At 46.1% G+C, this 22,108-nt stretch overlaps 1 protein-coding gene across 2 annotated transcripts in view; it reads right to left on the reverse strand.

Moving 5' to 3' along the window:
• Nucleotides 1–22,108, reverse strand: part of MGAT5B (alpha-1,6-mannosylglycoprotein 6-beta-N-acetylglucosaminyltransferase B) — a 250,636-nt gene that overhangs the window by 135,942 nt on the left and 92,586 nt on the right. For both annotated transcript variants that reach the window (XM_056855117.1, XM_056855113.1), the window contains exon 3: nucleotides 19,826–19,970. In XM_056855117.1, the coding sequence (XP_056711095.1) occupies nucleotides 19,826–19,970 (145 nt within the window). The remainder of the gene's footprint in view (nucleotides 1–19,825; nucleotides 19,971–22,108) is intronic.

Below are 22,108 nucleotides of genomic sequence, written 5' to 3' on the forward strand. Positions count from 1 at the left end.
CAACAACCGCCAAACCACTGGCCAGCAAAAGGAAGCACAGTGTGATCTGACTTGCCATGTGGCAAAATGTTATATACAGATGATCAGCTGCAAAGTTAAGAGTTCCCTTGGAGAGCATTTGTTAGGGGCATTTGTTAGGGGGTTAAGTGCTTGTTTGAAACCATCCTGTGCAAAGATCCCATATTTCCTTTGGTTGGGTCCCACGAAGTATGCCTACTTGAAGAAGTGAGCTGTGGCTCACGAAAGCTCATACCTGCCAGAAAATATTTTTGTTAGTCTTTAAGGTGCTACTGGACTCTTGCTCTTTTCTACTACTTGATATTGGTTTGCCATCCTCCAGGTGTAGGGTTGCCAGCTCCGGATTTGGAAATACCTGGAGATTTTGGGGTGGAGCCTGCGGAGCACAGGGTTTGGGGAAGGGAAGGACTTCAATGGGGTATAACGCCATAGAGTCTACCTTCCAAAGCAGCTATTTTCTCCAGGTTAACTGATCTCTGTCGCCTGGAGGTCAGTTGTAATAGCGGGAGAGCTCCAGCCACCACCTGGAGTTGGGCAACCCTATTCAGGTGGTTCCCGGAGATCTCCTGGAATGACAGTTTATCTCCAGATGGCAGAGACAAGTTTCACTGAAGGAAATGGCTGCTTTGGAGGGTGAACACTATGGCATTATACCCTGCTGAGGTCCCTCCCCACTCCAAACTTCACCCTCCCTGTCTCCACTCCCAAATCTCTTGGAATTTCCCAACCCTGAGCTGGCAACCCTAATTGATGAAACATTAGATTTGGAGCTGAGATTTCATTCCTGCCCTAGAATTGTTGCTTGGCCATGGTCCCAATTTCCGTATCTCAGATAACGACAATAGATAATCATATTTATTTACTTATTCATTTATACCCTACCTTTCTCCCCAAAGGGGATCCAAAGCAGCTTACACCATTCTATTTTACCTGCACAACAACCCTGCGAGGCTGAGAGTGTGTGACTGATTTCTCCCACAGACTTCACACAGCAGGAGCTGGAGAATGAGCTGCATTCTCCAGTTATACTTCCCAGAGCTGAGGTGGGGCTGAGAGAGTTCTGAGAGAACTGTGACTAGTCCAAGGTCACCCAGCTAGCTTCACATGTAGGAATGGGGAAACCAACCCGGTTCACCAGATTAGAGTCCACCGCTAATGTGGAATCAAACCTGGTTCTCCAGATTAGAGTCCACCGCTCTTAACCACTACACCACGCGCGCGAGGTATAACTGTTGCAGCCGTCAAACAGTTAAAGGTGTAGGCATCAGGTGGGGACTTGGAATAACTATTACGACCCCACACTCCATTGTACTGCACTGCAGGGTTGACTGCTCACCTTTCTATGCGGGGAGGGAGTGCAAGAAGGCCTTCCCATTGAGCTGCCCAATCCCTGGGTACATCATGCAGCAGTCTGAGCTAATGATGTGGAATGGTATTTTACCCCCTGGGCTATGCATGGAACCCCATCCTTTGCCAGAGCTGGTATCAACTTGTCAAAGAAAGACAGAAGATAAAGTGAGGTGAGGAAGATCCTGTCCCTTGGGGCACAGCAGGTAGGGCCATGTAGACTTGAGAGAGTGCACACAAGCTGAAGCACCGCCTCAGACACATACGCGAAAGCCTCCTGGCACTAAAGATGATAAGAATCTGAGCTGGAAACTCGAGGCAGCGGGTAGTACCCCAGAGGAAGGGATCCAATACAACTCTGTGCTAGCCTGAATGAAAGGAAATATGGTAATGCAATATGGCTTGTACAAACTCTAGGTCCTTTGTAGCTCTGGCATTACTTATAAGATCTTATATACAAGGAATGTAAATCAATAGGGACCACCAGTGTCACAGGCCAGAAAGTGATACTGCAGCTCCAGATAGTTTTGTCATCCGATGACACAGAGAGAAAGAGGCTCCCACCTGATCCTATACAGTCTCAGACTCTGGCCTAGCTGCTTAATCTTGCCAACTTGCCTCTTGAGTCAATCTTAGGTTGCTCACAGACTGTCCATATCTTCTTGTCTGCCCATTTTTACTTTGTTACTTGTCTTTCGCCTGCAGCTCCACTGCAGCTCCTCCTCTACAAGGATGTGGAGGAAATCTTGGATGTGTCAAAGAGAACTGACAGGGCAGAAAGTTCTTCACAGTTCCACGCTGTAGGTGTAGGCTGGGCAGCAGTGCAGATAGGGTTGCCAGGTCCCTCTTCGCCACTGGCGGGAGGTTTTGGGGGCGGAGCTTGAGGAGGGCAGGGTTTGGGGAAGGGAGGGACTTCAATGCCATAGAGTCCAATGGCCAAAGCAGCCATTTTCTCCAGGGGAACTGATCTCTATTGGCTAGAGATCAGTTGTATTAGCAGGAGATCTCCAGCTAGTACCTGGAGGTTGGCAACCCTAAGTGCAGAACATATCACACATATATTAACTGTTGTGAGCTTTATGATGCAGCTGGAGAAGAGCCAAGAAAAGAAATCTGGAGTCAAAATTGGGGCATTCTTGGCACTGGCCTGGGAGCTCATCACTAACATCAGCCTATCTTCACAAGGGCTATTCCAGCATGGAAGCCACTGCTAATAAGCACAACAATATTCTTTTCATTTCCCTTCCTCTCATTTATTCCCCACTCCCAGAATTGCCAGTCACAGGATAAACCTGCCCCCCCCCCATGCTCATGAGCCAATGTGGTGTAGTGGTTAACAGCGGTGGGCTCTAATCTGGAGAACCAGGTTGGTTTCCCCACTCCTACACGTGAAGTCTGCTAAATGACCTTGGGGCAGACACAGTTCTCTCAGAACTCTCTCAGCCCCACCTGCCTCACAAGGTGTCTGTTGTGGGGAGAGGAAGGGAAGGAGATTGAAAGCCGGTTTGATTCTCCTTAAAAGGTAGAGAAAGTCAGCATATCAAAACCAACTCCTCCTCCTCCTCCTTCTGTTTACCCTGGATGTTCTACATGAGATTTCAGAGGCTCATTTACAGGAGAGGTGGTTTGCCAAGAGAGGGGGATTCATTCACTCTACATCTCCCACACAGACTTTTCTTTTTTTGCTGTCAAGTCACAGCTGACTTATGGGGACCTCCTAGGGTTTTCAAGGCAAGAGACCTTCAGAGGTAGTTTGCCATTGCTTGCCTCTGTGTCACAACCCTGGCATTCCTTGGAGATCTCCCATCCAAGTACTAGTGAGGATCAGTGCATAGAGAGTATGATTGGCCCAAGGTCACCCAGCAAGCTTCCATGGTGCAAGTGGGGATTTGAGTCTGGGTTTCCCAGGTCCTAGTCCGAAACCTTATCCACTACACTGCACAGACATACACTCACGCAGACTTTTTTTTTGCAGTCAAGTCACAGCTGACTTACGGCAACCCTGCGGAGTTTTCAAGGCAAGAGATATTCTGAGGTGGTTCTGCCTCTGCGTCACAATCCTGGTATTCCTTGGAGATCTCCCATCCAAATACCAGTGAAGGTCAGGGCTAAGAGAGTATGATTGGCCCAAGGTCACCTAGCAAGCTTCCATGGTGTGAGTGGGGATTTGAATCTGAACATAAGAACATAAGAAAGGCCCTACTGGATCAGACCAAGGCACATCAAGTCCAGCAGTCTGTTCACACAGTGGCCAACCAGGCGCCTCTAGGAAGCCCGAAAACAAGATGAGCAGCACCATCCTGCCTGAGTTCCACAGCACCTAAGATAATAGGCATGCTCCTCTGATCCTGGAGAGAATAGGTATGAAGCATGACTAGTATCCACTTTAACTAATAGCCATGAATACCCCTTTCCTCCATGAATATGTCCACTCCCCTCTTAAAGCCTTCCAAGTTGACAGCCATCACCACATCCTGGGGCAGGGAGTTCCACAATTTAACTATGTGTTGTGTTTCCCGGGCCCTAGTCCAAAACTTTAACCACTACACTGCACAGATATAAACCAACACATACTACCCCAGTCCACTCTACCATACTTTGCTGTCAATGCTTCTGCACCAGGGACAAAAGGCTTCTATCCGTAAATGTCATCAGATATTATGGCATGCCCTGGTTCCAAATATCCACAGTTGGCACTTTGCTAAAAAATATTAATGCAGAGAGATGCCTCGTTTGTAAAAGTCCTGTGATAAATGTACTGAGCAACCTGGAAAGAAACAGAAAAGATGAAATGCTGAGGTATTAGTGCTCTCAGCAAATAGTGTAAGTGAAAGAGGAGAGAAGATGGGAGTCCAGCAGAAAATGAAGGAATATTCAGTAGTGGGGGAAGCAGCGACGGTATTACTACCTGTGAGTTGGTCACACTTATTCATCAAGATCTATTATTTTCTTTGATGTGTGTGTGTGTGTAAAGTGCCGTCAAGTTGCAGCCGACTTATGGCGACCCCTTTTGGGGTTTTCATGGCAAGAAGGTTTGCCAGTGCCTTCCTCTGCACAGCAACCCTGGTATTCCTTGATGGTCTCCCATCCAAATACTAAGCAGGGCTGACCCTGCTTAGCTTTTGAGATCTGACTAGCCTGGGCCATCCAGGTCAGGGCACTTTCTTTGTTAGTTATATTTATATGCCACCTTTCTTCCACTGTGGAACGAAAGGTGGCTTGCATATGGTTTCCAGGATGTCTACCATTCAGGCACGGACCAGATGCAAACCTGCTTGATTGCAACAAGGTTGAAATTGCTGGATTAAAATGCCTTCGACAATACTCAGGGAGTCCATATGCCCATGAGCCTTTTTAGGATGCAGTGGAAGACCACTTTAATATGAAATACCCTACTAAGATCTGGAGTAGACCGGTAGATGTAGGTTTAGTGTTCCATCAAGGTTTTTCATTAAATCATGTACTCACTTAAACCATTTATGCATGGCAGGTTTTGCCTTGGATTTGCTGCTCTCTAGATGCCAATTTTCCCCATCCGAATTCTTAAAACTCAAAAATAAGCCCCCGGGGAGAGTTTTGAGAATTCGGATGGGGGAAATTGGCATCTATAGAGCGGCAAATCCAATGCAGAACCTTCCATGCACAAATGGCCTTCATTTCACTGTGAAACTGACTTATCTGCCACTTTAGATCTAAATGTGTAAAACAGAAAGGAAAGGGATCTCCCTGCCAGGATTGTTTAGAGGAGGGGTCCCCAACCTTTTTGAGCCTCTGGGCATCATTTGAATTCTGACATGGGGGGGTGGGCCAACCACAAAATGGCTGCTGCACACATACAGAGAAAGTCTAAGTGCAGGAGGCAAGAGGGATAATTTAAAAAAAATACACTGGGAAAGCAGAGTGGAAGTGAATAAAACCAACACTGTGGTGACAGATACCACTGAAACAATGCTATTTTAATCCATTCAGCCTATTGGATCACCAGTGGCCCATAAGAAGGCCCAGGCCCCATCCACTTTATAAAAATACTTGGTGGGCGGCAGCAAAGGTGTTGGTGGGCATCATGGCACCCGTGGGCACCACACTGAGGGCTCCCTGGTTTAGAGGATGAATGAGGACTGTTGTAAACGAGGAGTGATGGATACATTTTTGCACAGTGCATATGACTGATAAATAATATCCACATACTCTGAAGCATCATCAACTTTGGAACATAATCGAGGCTGGGAATCAATAACACCAGAGTAGTTTTATGGAGGCGGAAAATCTCTACTCTGTGGCCACAATCCACAAATCAATTCAGCCACAGTACTTGAGTTGACATGGATTGAATTGAATGATTTTTAACAGTACTGAGGGGCATAGCATACGTAACTCATTTCTTTCATGGACACTAATGGAGTACAGGTTGGCTACTGAGGTGCATGCTCAGGGCAAAATTGTACTTTACACCCTACAATGACAGAAGAACACACTTTCCTATATGGATATTGTATAAACCTTTTTGTAGGCAAGGGCAATTTTTGACACAGTTCCATTCCTAAATTTTCTGTTTACATGATGGACTTTAAAAAAAATATTTAAAAACAGACCACACTTTGTACCCTGAAAACTGGTTGCCCCAGCTGGGATTTCAGAGGCTGCTTACAGGGGAGGGGGAATCATTCACTCCACATCTCCCATAACAAGCGTTGCCAGGTCCCCCCTCTCCTTCGGTGGGAGGTTATAGGGGGTGGGGCTGGGGTGATCGCACGCACGGATGCGTGCAATGCAATTACGTCTGTGAGGTGGGATGGTTCTTGTCCCGGCGAAAGGTTTTTGGGGCGGAGCCTGAGGAGGGCGGGGTTTGGGGAGGGACTTCAATGCCATAGAGTCCAATTGCCAAAGTGGCCATTTTCTCCAGGTGAAATGATCTCTATCGGCTGGAGATCAATTGTAATAGCGGGAGATCTCCAGCTATTACCTGGAGGTTGGCAACCCTAGCAGGGACTAAAGTTCATGACTGTATTGCTGTAGAGTTCCTTGCCATTTTTAGCTTTGGCTGCTGTTGCAGAGGCACAACACTGCACTAGCTCGGCCAATTTTGCAATGCCCTAATAAGACTGATCGTCTTTGTAAATGCTTCTACATAGATCTTTAGGCAGGGGGGCAAGGAAGTGGCACGGTGTTTCTCAATGATTTATCGAGAAATGGTCTATCTTTGGCAATCGTTTCAGAAATGAACAGAGCCAAACTGGCAGGCAGTAGATTCAACATCTCCCATTAAGCGCCACGACGTGAGCTGTTAATGACAGGCAGCAGGGTATGTTCTAATAACCCGGCCAGAAATGAATGCTGGATTCTTGCAGAAATTAACCGGATTCTTGAAATAATTAGAGTCTCAAGATTAATCGGCCACAAATGGAACGGGCCTTTTAAAGGCCACCCATTAAAACAGAAATAATGAGCAGAAACCAGCCAGTGAGGTTTCTGTGTGCACTACTGCTAACTAAAAGTCACACTTGTAGTCTGCAAGCCAGTCTCCATGTTACAGTGGCTGTCTCTTCCTGGCAATGCTTTTCCAGGTTACCACATTGCAATTTGGGACATGTACGCACTGCAAATTCATTTGCATTGCTTTAGATGTACGGTCAAGCTGACTGCACACATTCCCAGGATTTTGCTGTCGAAACTTGTGTACCTCCACCGAACACTTTCTGAAAATGCCTGTGGCTTTATCTTTCTAAATGCTGCAGCTAGCTGAATTGTGGGCTTTGTAAGTTTAGAAGCCAAAGGAACTAAAAGGCATCTAGTCCGTCCTCACGCCATTCTATTATGCATCAAAATCCTCCCATCGAGTTAGCTTAGGTTTTCTATATTTTAACCTGGTCAGGAGTCTTCCCCTCTCTCCAGAGATCCCATAACTAAAGATATGGTGTATGGTGGCATGGGGTTTCACCCTGGCTGAATTTTCCCTTGGAAGACTTGGTAGAGGGATTCAGCTTGTACTGAGGACTCAACATACTTGTTGAGTCAACATACCCCAGTCATCTACACTTTACCCCCAGCAAACTGGGTGCTCATTTTACCAACCTCGGAAGGATGGAAGGCTGAGTCAACCTTTAGCCGGCTCCCTGAAACCGACTTCCGCCGGGATCAAACTCAGTTCGTGAGCAGAGCTTTTGACTGCACTACTGCAGCTTAGCACTCTGCACCACAGGGCTGGGTGATGACCCCTTACCCACCATCTATTCAGAAACCTTTGTCTGAACTGAAATCCAGCCCTGTCAACTCCTGAAGTCATTCTGGTTTGTTGCCAACGGTCCTTGACATCCTGCCAGGGTCTTGACTACAACTCCCCTCTGCTGAGCTGGAACAACAGCCATTCTTCACCCCTTGCTAGCCCGGAAGCTCCTGCAGTGCAACATTGCTGCCTCAGGATAGATGCTGAGTTTCCACCCAGGCAGCAGCTGCTTCGGAGCTAAGTGATCAATTGCTCAGGCGCTCTGAGGAGCACCTCGAGGTCTCTTTCCCATTCTTCTTCATGAAGGTGTGTTGAACATCTGAGCCGTTATAATTTGATTTGGGATCTGCATTTAAGTCGCTGGGCCCTCTGCAGAAACCAATTTTGATAAAGCGGCATTGCAGGCATCTCTCTGTTCCAGAGACAAGAAAACAACGTTCCAGTATGATTCACACCCAAAGGTTTCCCTTGAAATGGACACCATTTAATTCTGTGCCTTTATACCTGAACATGGGAGGGAAGGTGGCATGGTATAGCCCAATCTTGTCAGATCTCGGAAGCTAAGCAGGGTCAGTACTTGGAAGGGAGACCACCAAGGAAGACTCTGCAGGGGTAGGCAATGGCAAAACACCTCTGCTTCTCGCCTGTCTTGAAAAACTCTTGCTGGGGACACTATAAGTCGGCTGCAACTTGACAGCATTTTACACACACAAATATAGGGTTGCCAACCTCCAGGCGGTAGCTGGAGATCTCCTGCTATTACAACTGATAGAGATCAGCTGATAGAGATCAGTTCGGCTGGAGAAAATGGCCGCTTTGGCAGTTGGACTCTATGGCATTGAAGTCCCCTCCCCTCCCTAAACCCCGCCCTCCTCAGGCTTGGCTCCAAAAACCTCCTGCCTGTGGCAAAGCGGGACCTGGCAACCCTGCACAAATACCTGAACACTGAAAGAATCAAAAGACCAGTCTCAGTCCTCCTAGCCCTGGAGAAGAGGTTAAGGAGAGGCTACATCCGGACAGGGAGGCCCCGAGCTAGTTTATTTACCCCAATCGTAACGGTTCCCTTTACATTCAAGGAATTCCTCAGGGCCTGCAAGACAGAGCTATTCCACCAGGCCTATGGTGGAGGCCAGCTACAGTCTTTTCTGTCAATGCTTGCCTCCCTACCCTACCCTTCTGTTGTTGCCATCTAAATCTATTGTTGTTACGTGGGGCGGGGGGGCTCCGACTGCTCATAGGTCCTGCTGCGGCTTATATGCCACAACAAGTGTGCCATATGTTATATATTGATATTTCCGTTGATTCTATGGGGCGGGCTTATTTATAAGGACCGTTTTAATGTGATTTTAATGTGATTTTGCTGGAGCTGTGCTGCAATAATGTGTGAGCCGCCCTGAGCCCAGCTTTGCTGGGAAGGGCAGGATACCAATTTACTAAAATAAAATAAATGCTCCCCAACAGCCAGACTCTCAGCATTGGCATGCGGCGCGGTGTAGTGTTTAACAGCGTGGTGTAGTGGTTAAGAGCAGTGGTCTGGAGCGGTGGACTGTGATCTGGGGAACGGGTTTGATTCCCCACTCCTCCACATGAGCGGCGGACGTTAATCTGGTGAACTGGATCTGTTTCCCCACTACTACACATGAAGCCTGCAGGGTGACCTTGGGATAGCCACAGCTCTCTTCGAGCTCTCTCAGCCTCACTTACCTCACAGGGTGTCTGCTGTGGGGAAGGGAGTGGAAGGTGATTGTAAGCCGGTTTGATTCTTCCTTAAGTGGTAGAGAAAGTCGGCATATAAAAACCAACTCTTCTTCTTTGATCCCTCTGCCAGCAGAGGAAGCTGCAGCATTCTCCTACCCAGCCAAACAGCAGACAAGCACAGGCAAAGCCTGGAAAACAGCCAATCACTCCTCTGTCCAAAGCTGAAATTGGGAGCCATCCAGACCACCGCAACCGTTCTTTAAGGCACCAGAATGCCCTGACCTCAAATCCAAGAAGGGAATTGGGAGCAGGAGAATGAGTCAGGATAGTAACTTGGCAGCCAGCAACCAACATCCCTGAAAACCTGGCAGTGTAAAGAGCTTATATCATTTGTGCAATGGCAGAGCTGGGGCTGGAATCAGGTTTCAGAGTTTTCTGTCATAAGCTGCTCACTTAATAGCGTTTAACCTTTTACACCAGGGCTTGCATACTCTCCTAAGAATTCCTCCCAGTTTCTCTGCAGAGGTGAAAAGGAGAGGGACGTACCCAGGGCCGGTGCTACCATTAAGGCGAACGAGGCGGTCGCCTAGGGCGCAGACCTCAGAGGGGCGCAGAACTGGCCTCAGGGGCACAGTTTTAAACTGTTTCGTTTCTTGGAAAAAACGCATCTGCCAATTTTTATTTTTTTATTTTAAGATGGGTACCACAACAGTGCTAGGGAAAATAATTAATTATAACGTCTTATAAAAAGTTTTGTAGGAATGCATCAGGCTTTTATTTTTTCTACAAGACACCTGTTTTTGAAAATTGGTTAGCAATGGAGGGGGAGGGGCACAAGTAGTTAGCCTTGCTTAGGGCGCAAAAAAGACCGGCCCCGGCCCTGGACGTACCACTACCCTCCTATATCCTATTCCAACTTAAAATAGAGTTTCTCCATACAAGGCTGGCTTAGAAGGTTATAGTGGAAGACAGCCAGTGCGATCTGGTGAGTAAAGTGTTGGGCTAGAACCAACATGAAGCTTGCTGAGTGAATTTGGGCCAGTCACAAAATATCTCAGCATAACTTAACTTGCAGGGTTGTTGTTAAGGATAAAAGAGCGATGGGGGAAAGAATACACACTGCCCTGTGCTTCTTGGAGAAAGGGACAAAAAGGTGACAGATACAGGACAAGTTCGTGGAACTGAGTATTTTGAACCTCTCAGTATCCACTCCTTTTCATGCACAGAGCATTTAAACATGGGGAGGTTTGTTTGTTTCTAGCAGCAGTACTTTTTGCCCTGACTTTTTTGGGAAGTACCACATTTAGCTGTCCAAGAGAGGGATGTACAACTGGAAGAACATTGTCTCCTTATGGGACTTGGCTTATGGGGATTTACATGCTGTCCATACACTGAGTAGGCTACCCAACTGGGCTCCTAGTTGTCTGCTACCTAGTGCATCATCTAAATTGTCCTCCAACTTTGTTAATATAAATGCAATCATGTTTTTTCTTGTGATTTCTGCCCTACAAGGGACCTGTGTGCTCCAAATTATGAACTGCTGGCATCTGCGGTTTCAAAGGGGTCTCCCGTTTTTTTGCTGCTTCTTTCCCTGAGCTTCTGGTGCAATTTGAAATTGGATTTGAACCTATCAACATACAACTCGGTATACAATGCCATCCTAAGCAAGTTATAGCTTTCTAAATCCATTGAAGTCACTGGTCTTAGAAGGGTATAACTCTGCTTAGGATGGCAGTATAACTCTGCAAGGCTCGGCCTCCTAAAGAAGAAGAAGAGTTGGTTTTTATGCCCTGATTTTCTCTACCTTTAAGCAGTCTCAAACTGGCTTACAAACTGGCTTCCCCTCCCTACAACAGACGCCTTGTGAGGTAGGTGGGACTGAGAGAATTCTGAGAGAACTGTTACTAGCCCAAGGTCACCCAGCAGGTTTTATGCATAGGAGTGGGGAAACAAACCCAGTTCTCCAGATTAGAGTTCACCACTCTTAACCACAACACCATGCTGGTACATTTATGGTGTCCTGAATGCCAGCAGACTTGAAGGCCAGAAGTGGGTGGCGTAGTCAGATAGCAGTCCGAGGATCAATACCAGGCTGTTCTAGGTCTGGATCCAAACTGTCAGTATCAAAAGTGAAGTCCAAATACCAAGTCAAAGTCCAATCCAGGGTCAAGGCCTTGAGAGTCTCAGGAATGATCAGAGGACCAAGAGAACACAGGGTAGTAGTAACAAGTAGTTCCCATGTTAGCCTGGATGCAAGATGGAAGGAGCTCATTATTCTCATCACTTTCAGCTGGCAGTGCTCTTAGTAGTGCTTGTAACCTAGCACTCCTTCTACGCTCGAGTAGAAATGGTCTGCAACTTTGGCACCACTGCTCCAGTGGCCGTGGAGGGCTGCTATTGGACACAGCTGAGTCCCCTGCCGTCTGTGCCTGCTCAGCTTGTTGCTGTTCCTCTTTTCCACTGCCTGCTGCTTTAAGGTCCTTTTCATCTGAGGAAGCCCCCGCAGGCTGCCCCATGACATATGGGCTTTTCCATCATGCCCTGAACATTTCTCCCCCTCCCCCCCCCCCATTTGTCTTGCTTAACATCCAAGACTACAGGGGAACTTAGATTATCTTCACTATTTTGTAATATTTTGGCTTGTCCTATTAAAAGAGGCATTGCATTATTCTTTTTCAAAGAGATGTTGGCTTGGATGTACTTAAGCATTTCCACAAAAGGAGGATTTTCTTCTGTGTAATGCAAGTTTACTGCATCTTGGGAGGGGGGAGGTGAGAAAGTCACATTCTGCAGGTGGAAAACGCTTTGTGGAAACCTCTTCCCTTGTGGAAAGGCTCTGGTGGATTATTTGGGGTGGGGTGACCTTTCAGGAGTGTTTGCAAATCAGGCATGAGGGGTCAATACTTCAAGTCATCAGCCCATTTGTGATCAGCCAGTGGGGACATTGCCCTTGAAGTGGGTCTGTGGCTCAGTGGGACAGCATCTACTTTGCATGCAGAAGATATCCAAGTTCAATCCCTGGGTTGCGCCAGTTAAAAGGATGAACTAGTTGGCAATGTGAAAGACCTCTGCCTGAGCTACTGCTGAGCCACTGCCAGTCAGAGTGAACAGTACTGACCTTCATAGACTAATAGTCTGACTCAGGATAAGGCAGCTTCATATGCTCAAGTATAGCACCGCCAGATCAAGGTGCTACTAAGGGCAGATTGAAAGAAAGGAAGATCTCTGGCAAGTTGAAACTTAACTATCTTAATTATCACTATAACGCCTTGTTTTCTATCTGGAGGTAGGATACAGACTGTATTGAATAAAGAAGTAGAGTGAGATTCCTTTCAAGAGATTAGCCAGCCTGCTCTTGGGGCCAGTTTTGTTTTTTAGTTTACACCTACCTAGTGTATCAAACATATTACAGAAAGGGTATCTTCATCACACACCCACTCCATTAATTTTATCTATGCAACACAGACGTAAAATTTATTCTAAGCAGAAAAACGGTCAATTAAACATATGAACATACATAAATGGGAAAGTTGCTCATCAAATGCTTAGTGCTTGATACTACACAGTGGCTGCCATGGATTCCTTGAGTTCTAGGAAACAGCTGTCAAACTCTTCAGCGTCCAAATTCTGGGACAACTGCCAAATTTAGTAAAAACTTCATGTGATGACAGAACTGAAGAACTGTCCAGGTCCTTTAAAAGCTTTGCAGTTCCTCCTTAGTGCAGAGTTCTTAAAGACGTGAGACCCCTTTTCCAATTAGCAGCTATTGCCAATCGTGGACAGCTGTCGTGAGCCAAGCCCCGAGTGGGGCCAGACCCTGGGACTTTGAGACTATCAGACAAAGAAAGGACTAGGCAAGTAGGTGATGTGAAAGACCTCCACCTGATACCCTGGAGAGCCGCTGCCGGTCTGAGTAGACAATACTGACTTTGATGGACCAAGGGTCTGATTCAGTATAAGGCAGCTTCACATGTTCATGTGTATATCAGGGGAGGGGCTGTGGCTCAGTTTGTGGAGCCTCTGCTTGGCATGCAGAAGGTCTCAGGTTCAATCCCCAGCATCTCCAGTTAAAGGGACTAGGCAAGTGGGTGATGTGGAAGACCTCTGCCTGAGACCCTGGAGAGCCGCTGCCAGTCTGAGTAGACAATACTGACATTTGATGGACTAAGGGTCTGATTCAGTATAAGGCAGCTTCAGGTGTTCATGTGTTCAAGAATACTAACCATTTTCACTTTGTCACATCTAAAAAGCTAAGCAGGGTTTAGCATAGTATAAATACATAGTAAATAAATACATAGTATTTATACTAAAAAGCATAGTATAAATACTAACTCTTCTTCTAGCACCATACTAAGTGCAACATTTATGAGTCACAGCTTTAGTTCCTGGATTCCAAAGAGGTGACTTTGTGTTTTCTTTTTCTGAAGCCAGATGGGTTGAAGGAGGGAGCAGTGCAAAAACGAACTTGCCAGATGAACATTTATTCAATGGGCAATGGCTTCCATGCAAAGGAAAGGGAGGGACAGGGAGAGCAGTTGACTTAATACACGGCTAATCAGTTATTTGCTACCAACTTAATCAAAGCATAACTTCAAAGCCATCTGCAGCTGCATTAAAGAGGAAATTGGCTTCCATCTCTTTCAAAAGCCGGCTTGGTCTATTAAACAAGAATGAAGCCAGAGACCAGGGCTTATTATGTGCTTTGCTTCTTACTGGGGCTTAGTGGTGTGCCTGTCCATTGGAAAAAAGTAATGGTCAGCCAAAATTGCTCAGTTTTACCCCTGGAGGGAAAAGAAAATAAGATAATTGGGAAGAAGCAAGGCTGGGCACCGCCACGGATTTAAACTGTATAGCTTGTTGATAATAGGCAGTTTAGCGCCTTCAGAAACTCCCTGGGGAGCTGGATTGTACACAATGATTCAGTTTTCAGTAGGGGTTTTCCCTGTGTTTGTTCCAACTGAAACGAATTTAACCTATAAACAGCTGCTTAAGGGATACTGACACCTAATATTGGCTGAGTACTCAATATTTTATATCAGGTCTGGCATCTGAAGTCATCTGAGGTTTGGGGCCCTCTGAGGTTCCATGAGGACACTCCAGGAGAGCCTCGAGTCATTGGAAAGAACAGAAGATGAGCTCTTCTTAGGTCATCCAGATAACAGATGACTCAATTTGCTAGGAATAGGAGCAGGGAAGCTCCACTGCAGAGGAAGAGGATGGAATCAGATGCCTCCTCTTACGAAGAGGGGGAGCTCACAGAGCTGCCACCACCCACAGTCCCCAAGCTTCCAGATTACCTCAGAGCACTAGCCAGAAAATCCAGGTAGTTACTGAGAACCATTAGCTAACCCCTAGGAATAGCTGGCCCTGACCTGGATGGCCCAGGCTAGCCTGATCTCGTCAGATCTCAGAAGCTAAGCAGGGTCAGCCCTGGTTAGTATTTGGATGGGAGACCACCAAGGAAGTCCAGGGTTTGCTATACAGAGGAAGGCACTGGCAAACCACCTCTGTTAGTCTCTTGCCTTGAAAACCCCATAAGGGGTCGCCATAAGTCGGCTACGACTTGATGGCACTTTAAACACACACACACAGGAATGGCTGAGTGGCACCAAATGCAGTCCTAAGATAGACATCATAATTGCTTCCAGCACAAAATGTAACTGCTTTTCATTCTATTTTCCAATGCCAAGGAATTTGATATGGTGCTACTCCTTGTCATAGAATCATAGAATCATAGAGTTGGAAGGGACCACCAGGGCCATCAAGTCCAACCCCCTGCACAATGCAGGAAATTCACAACTACCTCCCCCCTCCACACCCCTAGTGACCAGAAGATGGCCAAGATGCCCTCCCTCTCATCATCTGCCTAAGGTCACAGAATCAGCATTGCTGACGGATGGCCATCTAAACTCTTCTTAAAAACATCCAGGGAAGGAGAGCTTACCACCTCCCAAGGAAGCCTGTTCCACTGAGGAACCGCTCTTACTGTTAGAAAATTCTTCCTAATGTCTAGACGGAAACTCTTTTGATTTAATTTCAACCCACTGTTTCTGGTCCGACCTTCTTGAGTAACAGAAAACAACTCGGCACCCTCCTCTATATGACAGCCCTTCAAGTACTTGAACATGGTTTTCATGTCCCCTCTCAGTCTTCTCCTCTTCAGGCTAAACATACCCAGCTCCTTCAACCTTTCTTCATAGGACTTGGTCTCCAGACCCCTCGCTATCTTTGTTGCCCTTCTCTGGACACGTTCCAGCTTGTCTACATCTTTCTTAAATTGTGGTGCCCAAAACTGAACACAGTACTCTAGTTGAGGTCTAACCAGAGCAGAGTAAAGCGATACCATCACATCTGGACACTATACTTCTGTTGATGCAGCCCAAGACTGCATTTCCCTTTTCAGTTACAGCATCACACTGCTGACTCATGTTCAGTGTTTGGTCTACTAAGACCCCGAGATCCTTTTCACACACACTACTCCGCAAAAAAGTCTCCCCCATCCTATAATTACGCATTTGATTTTTCCTACCTATTGTCTAGAGACGATAGCAGCCATTGGCAGCTTTCAGTTGAATACTAGCGAAGTTCAGGTTTTGTCTGATGCTCATCTTTTGCTATTCCTATGAGCAGCCGGTAATCATTTTCCTAGCCTCCTTTCCACCTCTGTTCTGCTGGCCTCCGGCTAGGTAATTAATCAATAAGGAAGTTTTTTTGCTGTCCCCAGTACAAAATCCCTTCCAGTCAAGGGGTGAGATTGATTAGAACTTGGGTCAGGCTGTCTTGAATTGTGGCCCTATAGAATTAGCAACCTTCTGAGGAATGACAATAAAAATACTTTCATTAAGCTTGCTTTTAAAGTGTACCTGATACGGATCTCCCTGTAATGTTGTAGGATATACACTAATGGTAGCTTTTCTGGGGGATTCACAGCTTGCCACACTAAAAAGGGTATCTCTGACAGGTGGGCCTGGTGAGGGAGGAGGGGAACACTTGGGGGTTTGTTACATTTTTTATCAGCATGTGGATCCTTGGGTTGCTAATGTTTGAGAATTGCTGTGATAAGGTATGGTATTTTGTATTTGATAACGTCTTGGTGTCTGACATTTTACATTTGATAAATAACAATATTTTCTATTTGACCTTTGGCAAACCTTTTTATACCCAGCAGCATCTGATATTCTATACATAATACACAGTGTAGCCATGCACTGGTTTTTTTTTTTTTTTTTTTTTACAAGCGCAACATGCGTATTTATGCAGGTAAGTAGATAAGTAATCCTCTCAGTCATAAAAAGGAACTTTAAAAGAATAGAGAAGAAAATTCCCCCAGCAATGGAAGGCAGGAATGGGTCAACTCTGGGTTAGACAAATCATCCATTCAACAATGTTTTCTTTAGTGGGCAATTAGATGACCTCTGAAGATCCACAAACAGGGCATGAGGCAAAGTCTCACCCAGTTTTCGGCAAATGGAGATTTCCCAGCCATCGTGACTAATTAGAGCTACTAAGGGGGATACAGAATTCGGGGTGTCCTCATCACCCTAGGAGACCATGAGCTGAGCAATTTATCTGATTTGTCTTTATATGGTGTTTGGGTTGGTTCTGCAAGGCAAGGGGAGGGAGTTCAGTGGGAATCACGGTCTACGGGCCTGTGGTAGCTCACAGCAGCCCTATGGCTAATAGCAACTAATGGAGCTATGTTCTATGAATTTAACACTTTTTAGAAGCATCATATAAAGGCACCATCCTATTAGGTGTCCATGATATTCAGCCCCAAATTTTCAGATCTCTGTTGCAGCTATATTGGTCGAACTCGTGGAGGACTTGCTCTAACTTCTATTGGTCACACATCTGCAGGTTAGTTCTGGGTTTTATCAGGATGAAACGTGAAATGCTATTAAAACCTACAAAGCCAGTTTGACCAGCGATCCAGGTAAGAGAGACAAGAATGAATAATTATAACATTTGAAAAGATATTGGCTCCAATCCTGAATAAGTCAGTTGAACTTCAGTCCCAATGAAATCAACAAGACCAATTAGTCATCATGACAAGTTTCACTGATTTCAATGATTTAACACAATCAATTTCCCCTGGGTTGGAACACTGTCTGTGAACAGCCTAAGTAAACGAGTACATTTGAATACAGGTAATATTTTGGTGTTAATGAACGAGAACACAAAGAGAGAGGGTTTCTTTTGATTAAACAACTGTGATGTGAATTGCTTTGGATATCAGCTTTGTTCCGTGATAATGCCCACCTTAAAAATAATTTCCATTGTTAACAACTGCACAGTCATTGAAAGCTAACCATCCACCTTCTTGAGTTGACATGAAATTAAAACTCCACATTTTAAAATGAACAGTCCATCAATCTTACAAATTAACTGACATTTTGATTGTACTTCCAAGCTCATTATTTAAAACCCTATCTTTTACATTTTAGCTATTATTCATTCTTTTATGACACTTTTAGTTCCCATCTTCATCTAGAGGTTGTGTGATATTACCCAAGGGTACCCACACAGTCTACAGCTGAGTTCTGAGTCAGATCCCCCAGATTAACCTTTGTGTTGGATCTCTCAAGGTCAAACTTCTGGGTGAAGGCAAAGAATGCCTGTTCAGACTTGTTATAATAACAAATGTAGATAAAACCTTTGGGGAAATGATACATTCTACCACTTGGTTTAATGACTAGATAGTATTGCCAGCTTGCAAACTAGAGAAATGGACTTGGACTTCAATGTGCCATGAATCTGCCTGCCAATGCCGCCTCGGATAGGGAAGACGTCTGAGGAAGCCAGCCCCAGTCCTTGGAGGCTGCAGGAAGACCCACCAGGCAAGGTAGAGACTCCATCTGGTGCAGAAGGCTCAAGTCAGCATGCCACATCCTCAGTCTCAAAGCCAAGAATGAAACAGAAGCAGTGCAGCCACTAGCCTTACCTCCAGGGTCGCCAGAGCCTTTGGAATGCCAGAGAAGGTGGGCTCAGAGGGAGGTGTAGGAGTGGCACCGTAGCACACGGTTGGCAGTCCAGCACCAGTCAACCTCTATGAGCTTGAGTCGCCACCGGATCAGGGCTGACAGCCACAGAGGCTGATCAGCCAGTGATGAGTGGTACTTGTCCGTGGCTGACTTGGCAGGTTGAGGGTTGTATCTGCTCCTGATCAGGGCTTCCCTGAGAAAAGCAGCCAGAAAAGAGTGAACCAGCATGGAAGCAACTTGTCCACAACCCTTGTGTACCTGCTGCCATTCTTAACCACTAGACCTCTAAGAGCATGGTGTAGTGGTTAAGAACGGTGGTTTGGAGCGCTGGAATCTGATCTGGAGAACTGGGTTTGATTCCCCACTCCTCCACATGAGAGCTGCAGGCTAATTGGTGAACTGGATTTGTTTCCCCACTCCTCCACACGAAGCCAGCTGGGTGACCTTGGGCTAGTCATTCTCTCTCAGCCTCACCTACCTCACAGGGTGTCTGTTGTGGGGAGGGGAAGGGAAGGTGATTGTAAGCCGGTTTGATTCTCCCTTAAGTGGCAGAGAAAGTCGGCATATAAAAACCAACTCTTCTTCTTCTTCTTCTTCTCTGTGTGCTTGGCCTTGGACTGGATTTGGACTTTGTTTCTTGGACTTACCTCTGACCTACTGTGACCTGGCTTGTGCTTTCTGGATTTGCCCTTCTTTTTTGGTGCTTGGACTTCTTACTACTTATGTTTTGACCCTGGACTGTGCCTTGGACTACCCTTGCTGCCGGGTGTGCTGGGTGCCTGCCTGAACCCAGACATAAGTTACTGATTCAGTAAACATATTGTGTGGGTGCACCTCCCGCCTAGCCAATCTGTTCCTCCACCTTCCCTAATTGCTGTGAGCAATATTAAATTCTCACTTGCTAAGCCGTCAAAAGAGGAGGGTGAGAAGGACAAACAGGGAAAGAATAAGCCCAGTGAAGCTCAAGAGAGTTTGCTGTCTTTGGCCCACCATCCCTGTTGCCACCAGCAGTGCTGCCACCATACTCCAAGCCAGTATGAACAAAATGGCTGCATGTGTGTGAGGGGAAGGAATCTTCTGAGAATTACAGAGCATGTGTGGCTTGCGTGTTAGTTTTAAAAAGGCTTGGGGGAGAAGAGGAGTATTATTTCCTTTGGTTTCAAAGCAGAAGCAGTAGAGAGGGAGGAACCAAGGACAGGCTGGTGCAAAGGAAGGCTGTCACTCCCAAAATCTGCCACTTGAGGTGACCTTCTCATGTCTCTCATGGATTAGCTGGCCCTGAATTAGCAGGAGGTCCAGCAGCTGCAGTCTTCCACTGCTTTGTTAGAAGCAAAACCTGGTTGCAACAGGGAAAGATTCACATGGATTCAAACAATGATTTGATGGACACACAATCCCATAATGTGTTCAATACCGGCCTGTAGTGAGAATAAACATGTAGAGAACTGGGATCATGCAGCAGCTGGAATAATCATTCCACATCCAGAACTGCTAAGGAAAGAGGATTCCTCTGTTAGTGAATCCTGGATCTAATTTTAGTCCCACCGGCTCTACTGACCTGTCCATTGGGAAATGCATCTCTTCCCCTTTCCGGAAGTCCGTGCTGTTCTCCATCCTGGCTAGCACATCCATCCTCTTCACCATCATCTCCAGCATATCGCTCATTTTCCTCAGCACCCCTCTGGACTCGAGAGCACCCATCACTGCAGCCACATGAAAAAGGCAAAAGAAAGAGGAAGAAGAGGGAAGTCTATAGCGGTGCTGAGTAGACAGCAGAGATTCATTCAAATAGACTAGCAGATTGGGATGAAAATTGTTTGTCATTCTGAAAAGGATGGAAGTTAGCAACGTTGTAGTCCAGGGACAGAATGTGGGACGACAACTCAAGAATTCTCGTGGGCAGGGTTCAAAAGTGACCCGCCTTACTCCTTGCCATTTCACTGCTTTACCATTGCCAATAACATCAGTGATTCAGGCCTTTTATGCAGGGACTTTTCTCCACGGTCACCCCCACTGACTGCTTCGGGGCTTCCTTTTGATTATGCATGCCTTTTCTGCCCGTCAGAGGTTGCCTCGCTCTCCCTGCGCATATTGCCCATGTTTTCTGGATGCTGTTTTATCCAGAATCTGGAAAATGCAGGCAAAGCGCGTGCGGAGAGCAAGTCAATCTCTGACAGTCACGAGAGGCATGCATAATCAAAAGGAAGCCCCGAAGCAGTCGATGGGGGTGACGGCGGCTAAACATCCCTGCATAAAAGGCCTCAGTGTTCCTAGTTTGCGCTGAGATTTGCACATGGCTGGAAATCTGGCACAACGAGGCCAAAAGCTCAGTGGTAACTGCTATAAATGCAATGGTACCTCAGGCACTGACCAACACATTGAGGGTAAAGCAGCCAGTGGCAGACTTAAAACCTTTTGTCCTTCCTTGTTCTGCCAGGACCCGTCAGCCTATTTTTAGCTCCGCCTCAAGGTCAAGCAAGCCTTTAACTCACACTCCTTTCAGTGTGAACCTTATTGCATAGATTTTTGTTTTCCTGGGAGAGGGTACCAGCGAGTCTAGCTTTGGGACTGGCAACTGAACACCAGTTTTGGGGCATCTTTTGTGATGATCGAATGTGAGCGAGGATCAGATAGATACAAAGGAGGACAGTGTTCCCTGTACCTTGAACAGCCCTGCCAAAAAAAGGAATTTCAGCAAATCCAAATTCTCATATAAAGGAAAATGGGTCAATTTAAGGCAGAGCTGAGAATAATTCTTAACAGACTGCAGCAACTGGGCTGTATGTAATCCATACCTATAAGGGCCTATACTGAGGTGAAGACGCTATGAATAACCACCTTTCTTCATTTCTCCTGGTAATGCACAGAAGACCTTATTATAGAGGCAGAGGGTAGAGAACTGGTCCCTGTTGCATAACAGCTTTTTTTTTAAAGCCATCTTATTCATTTCACTTATCTTCTTCATTCCACTCCTGTGGACTCCTTAAAAAAGGAACATCACATTTTCATTTACGAAGCTGCAGGAGGTTAGGGGACAAGAGAGGCAATCTAAGGCTTGCAGACACATCATTATGCAATGCATGTTTTGTCATTTCTAATCACAGAGCCATAACCAGGAACTGTATTTTTGGATACGGTATCGTTCTAGGGTCCAGGGGACAGGCTCAGCTGGATTCAAGGCCCATAACACTGAAGATTTTACAACACACCCATACATATTAGGGCTTATCTAGAAACCAAGACTTGTAAGGGGTTTTTTTTGTCCAGTCTTAGAGTTATTATTTATTTATACTTATATTTCTAGCCCCCACCCTCCCCCTGCATAGCAGGGCTCAGGTTGGGTAACAGCGATTTAAAGCACATGAAATAAATACATGAATTAAAAGTAAATTAAAACAGTACAACAGACGGCACTAAAAAAGGAGCAATGTGCAGGTTCTAATAATACTCCTGCCCTTCAGGCACTTACTGTAACCCTACTGGCTATCCGGTAGGGTTGCCAACCTCCAGATTCTAGCTGGGGATCTCCTGCTATTACAACTGATCTCCAGCCAATAGAGATCACTTCACCTGGAGAAAATGTCTGCTTTGGCAATAGGACTTTATGGCACTGAAGACCCTCTCCTCCCCAAACCCTGCCCTCCTCAGGCTCCGCCTCCAAAATCTCCAGGTATTTCCCAGCCAGGAGCTGGCAACCCTACTAACCGGGCTAGAATGCAGTTGGTGCATAATGTTGGTGCATAATCTAATAGTGCATAATGTGGGAGGGGGGCCCCACAAGGTACAGGCCGGCCAATAGATTTGCTGTACACAGTTGCTGCCCTCAATTATATGCCTGATG

Source organism: Euleptes europaea, chromosome 1 (assembly GCF_029931775.1).
Source record: "Euleptes europaea isolate rEulEur1 chromosome 1, rEulEur1.hap1, whole genome shotgun sequence".
Lineage (NCBI taxonomy): Eukaryota > Metazoa > Chordata > Lepidosauria > Squamata > Sphaerodactylidae > Euleptes > Euleptes europaea.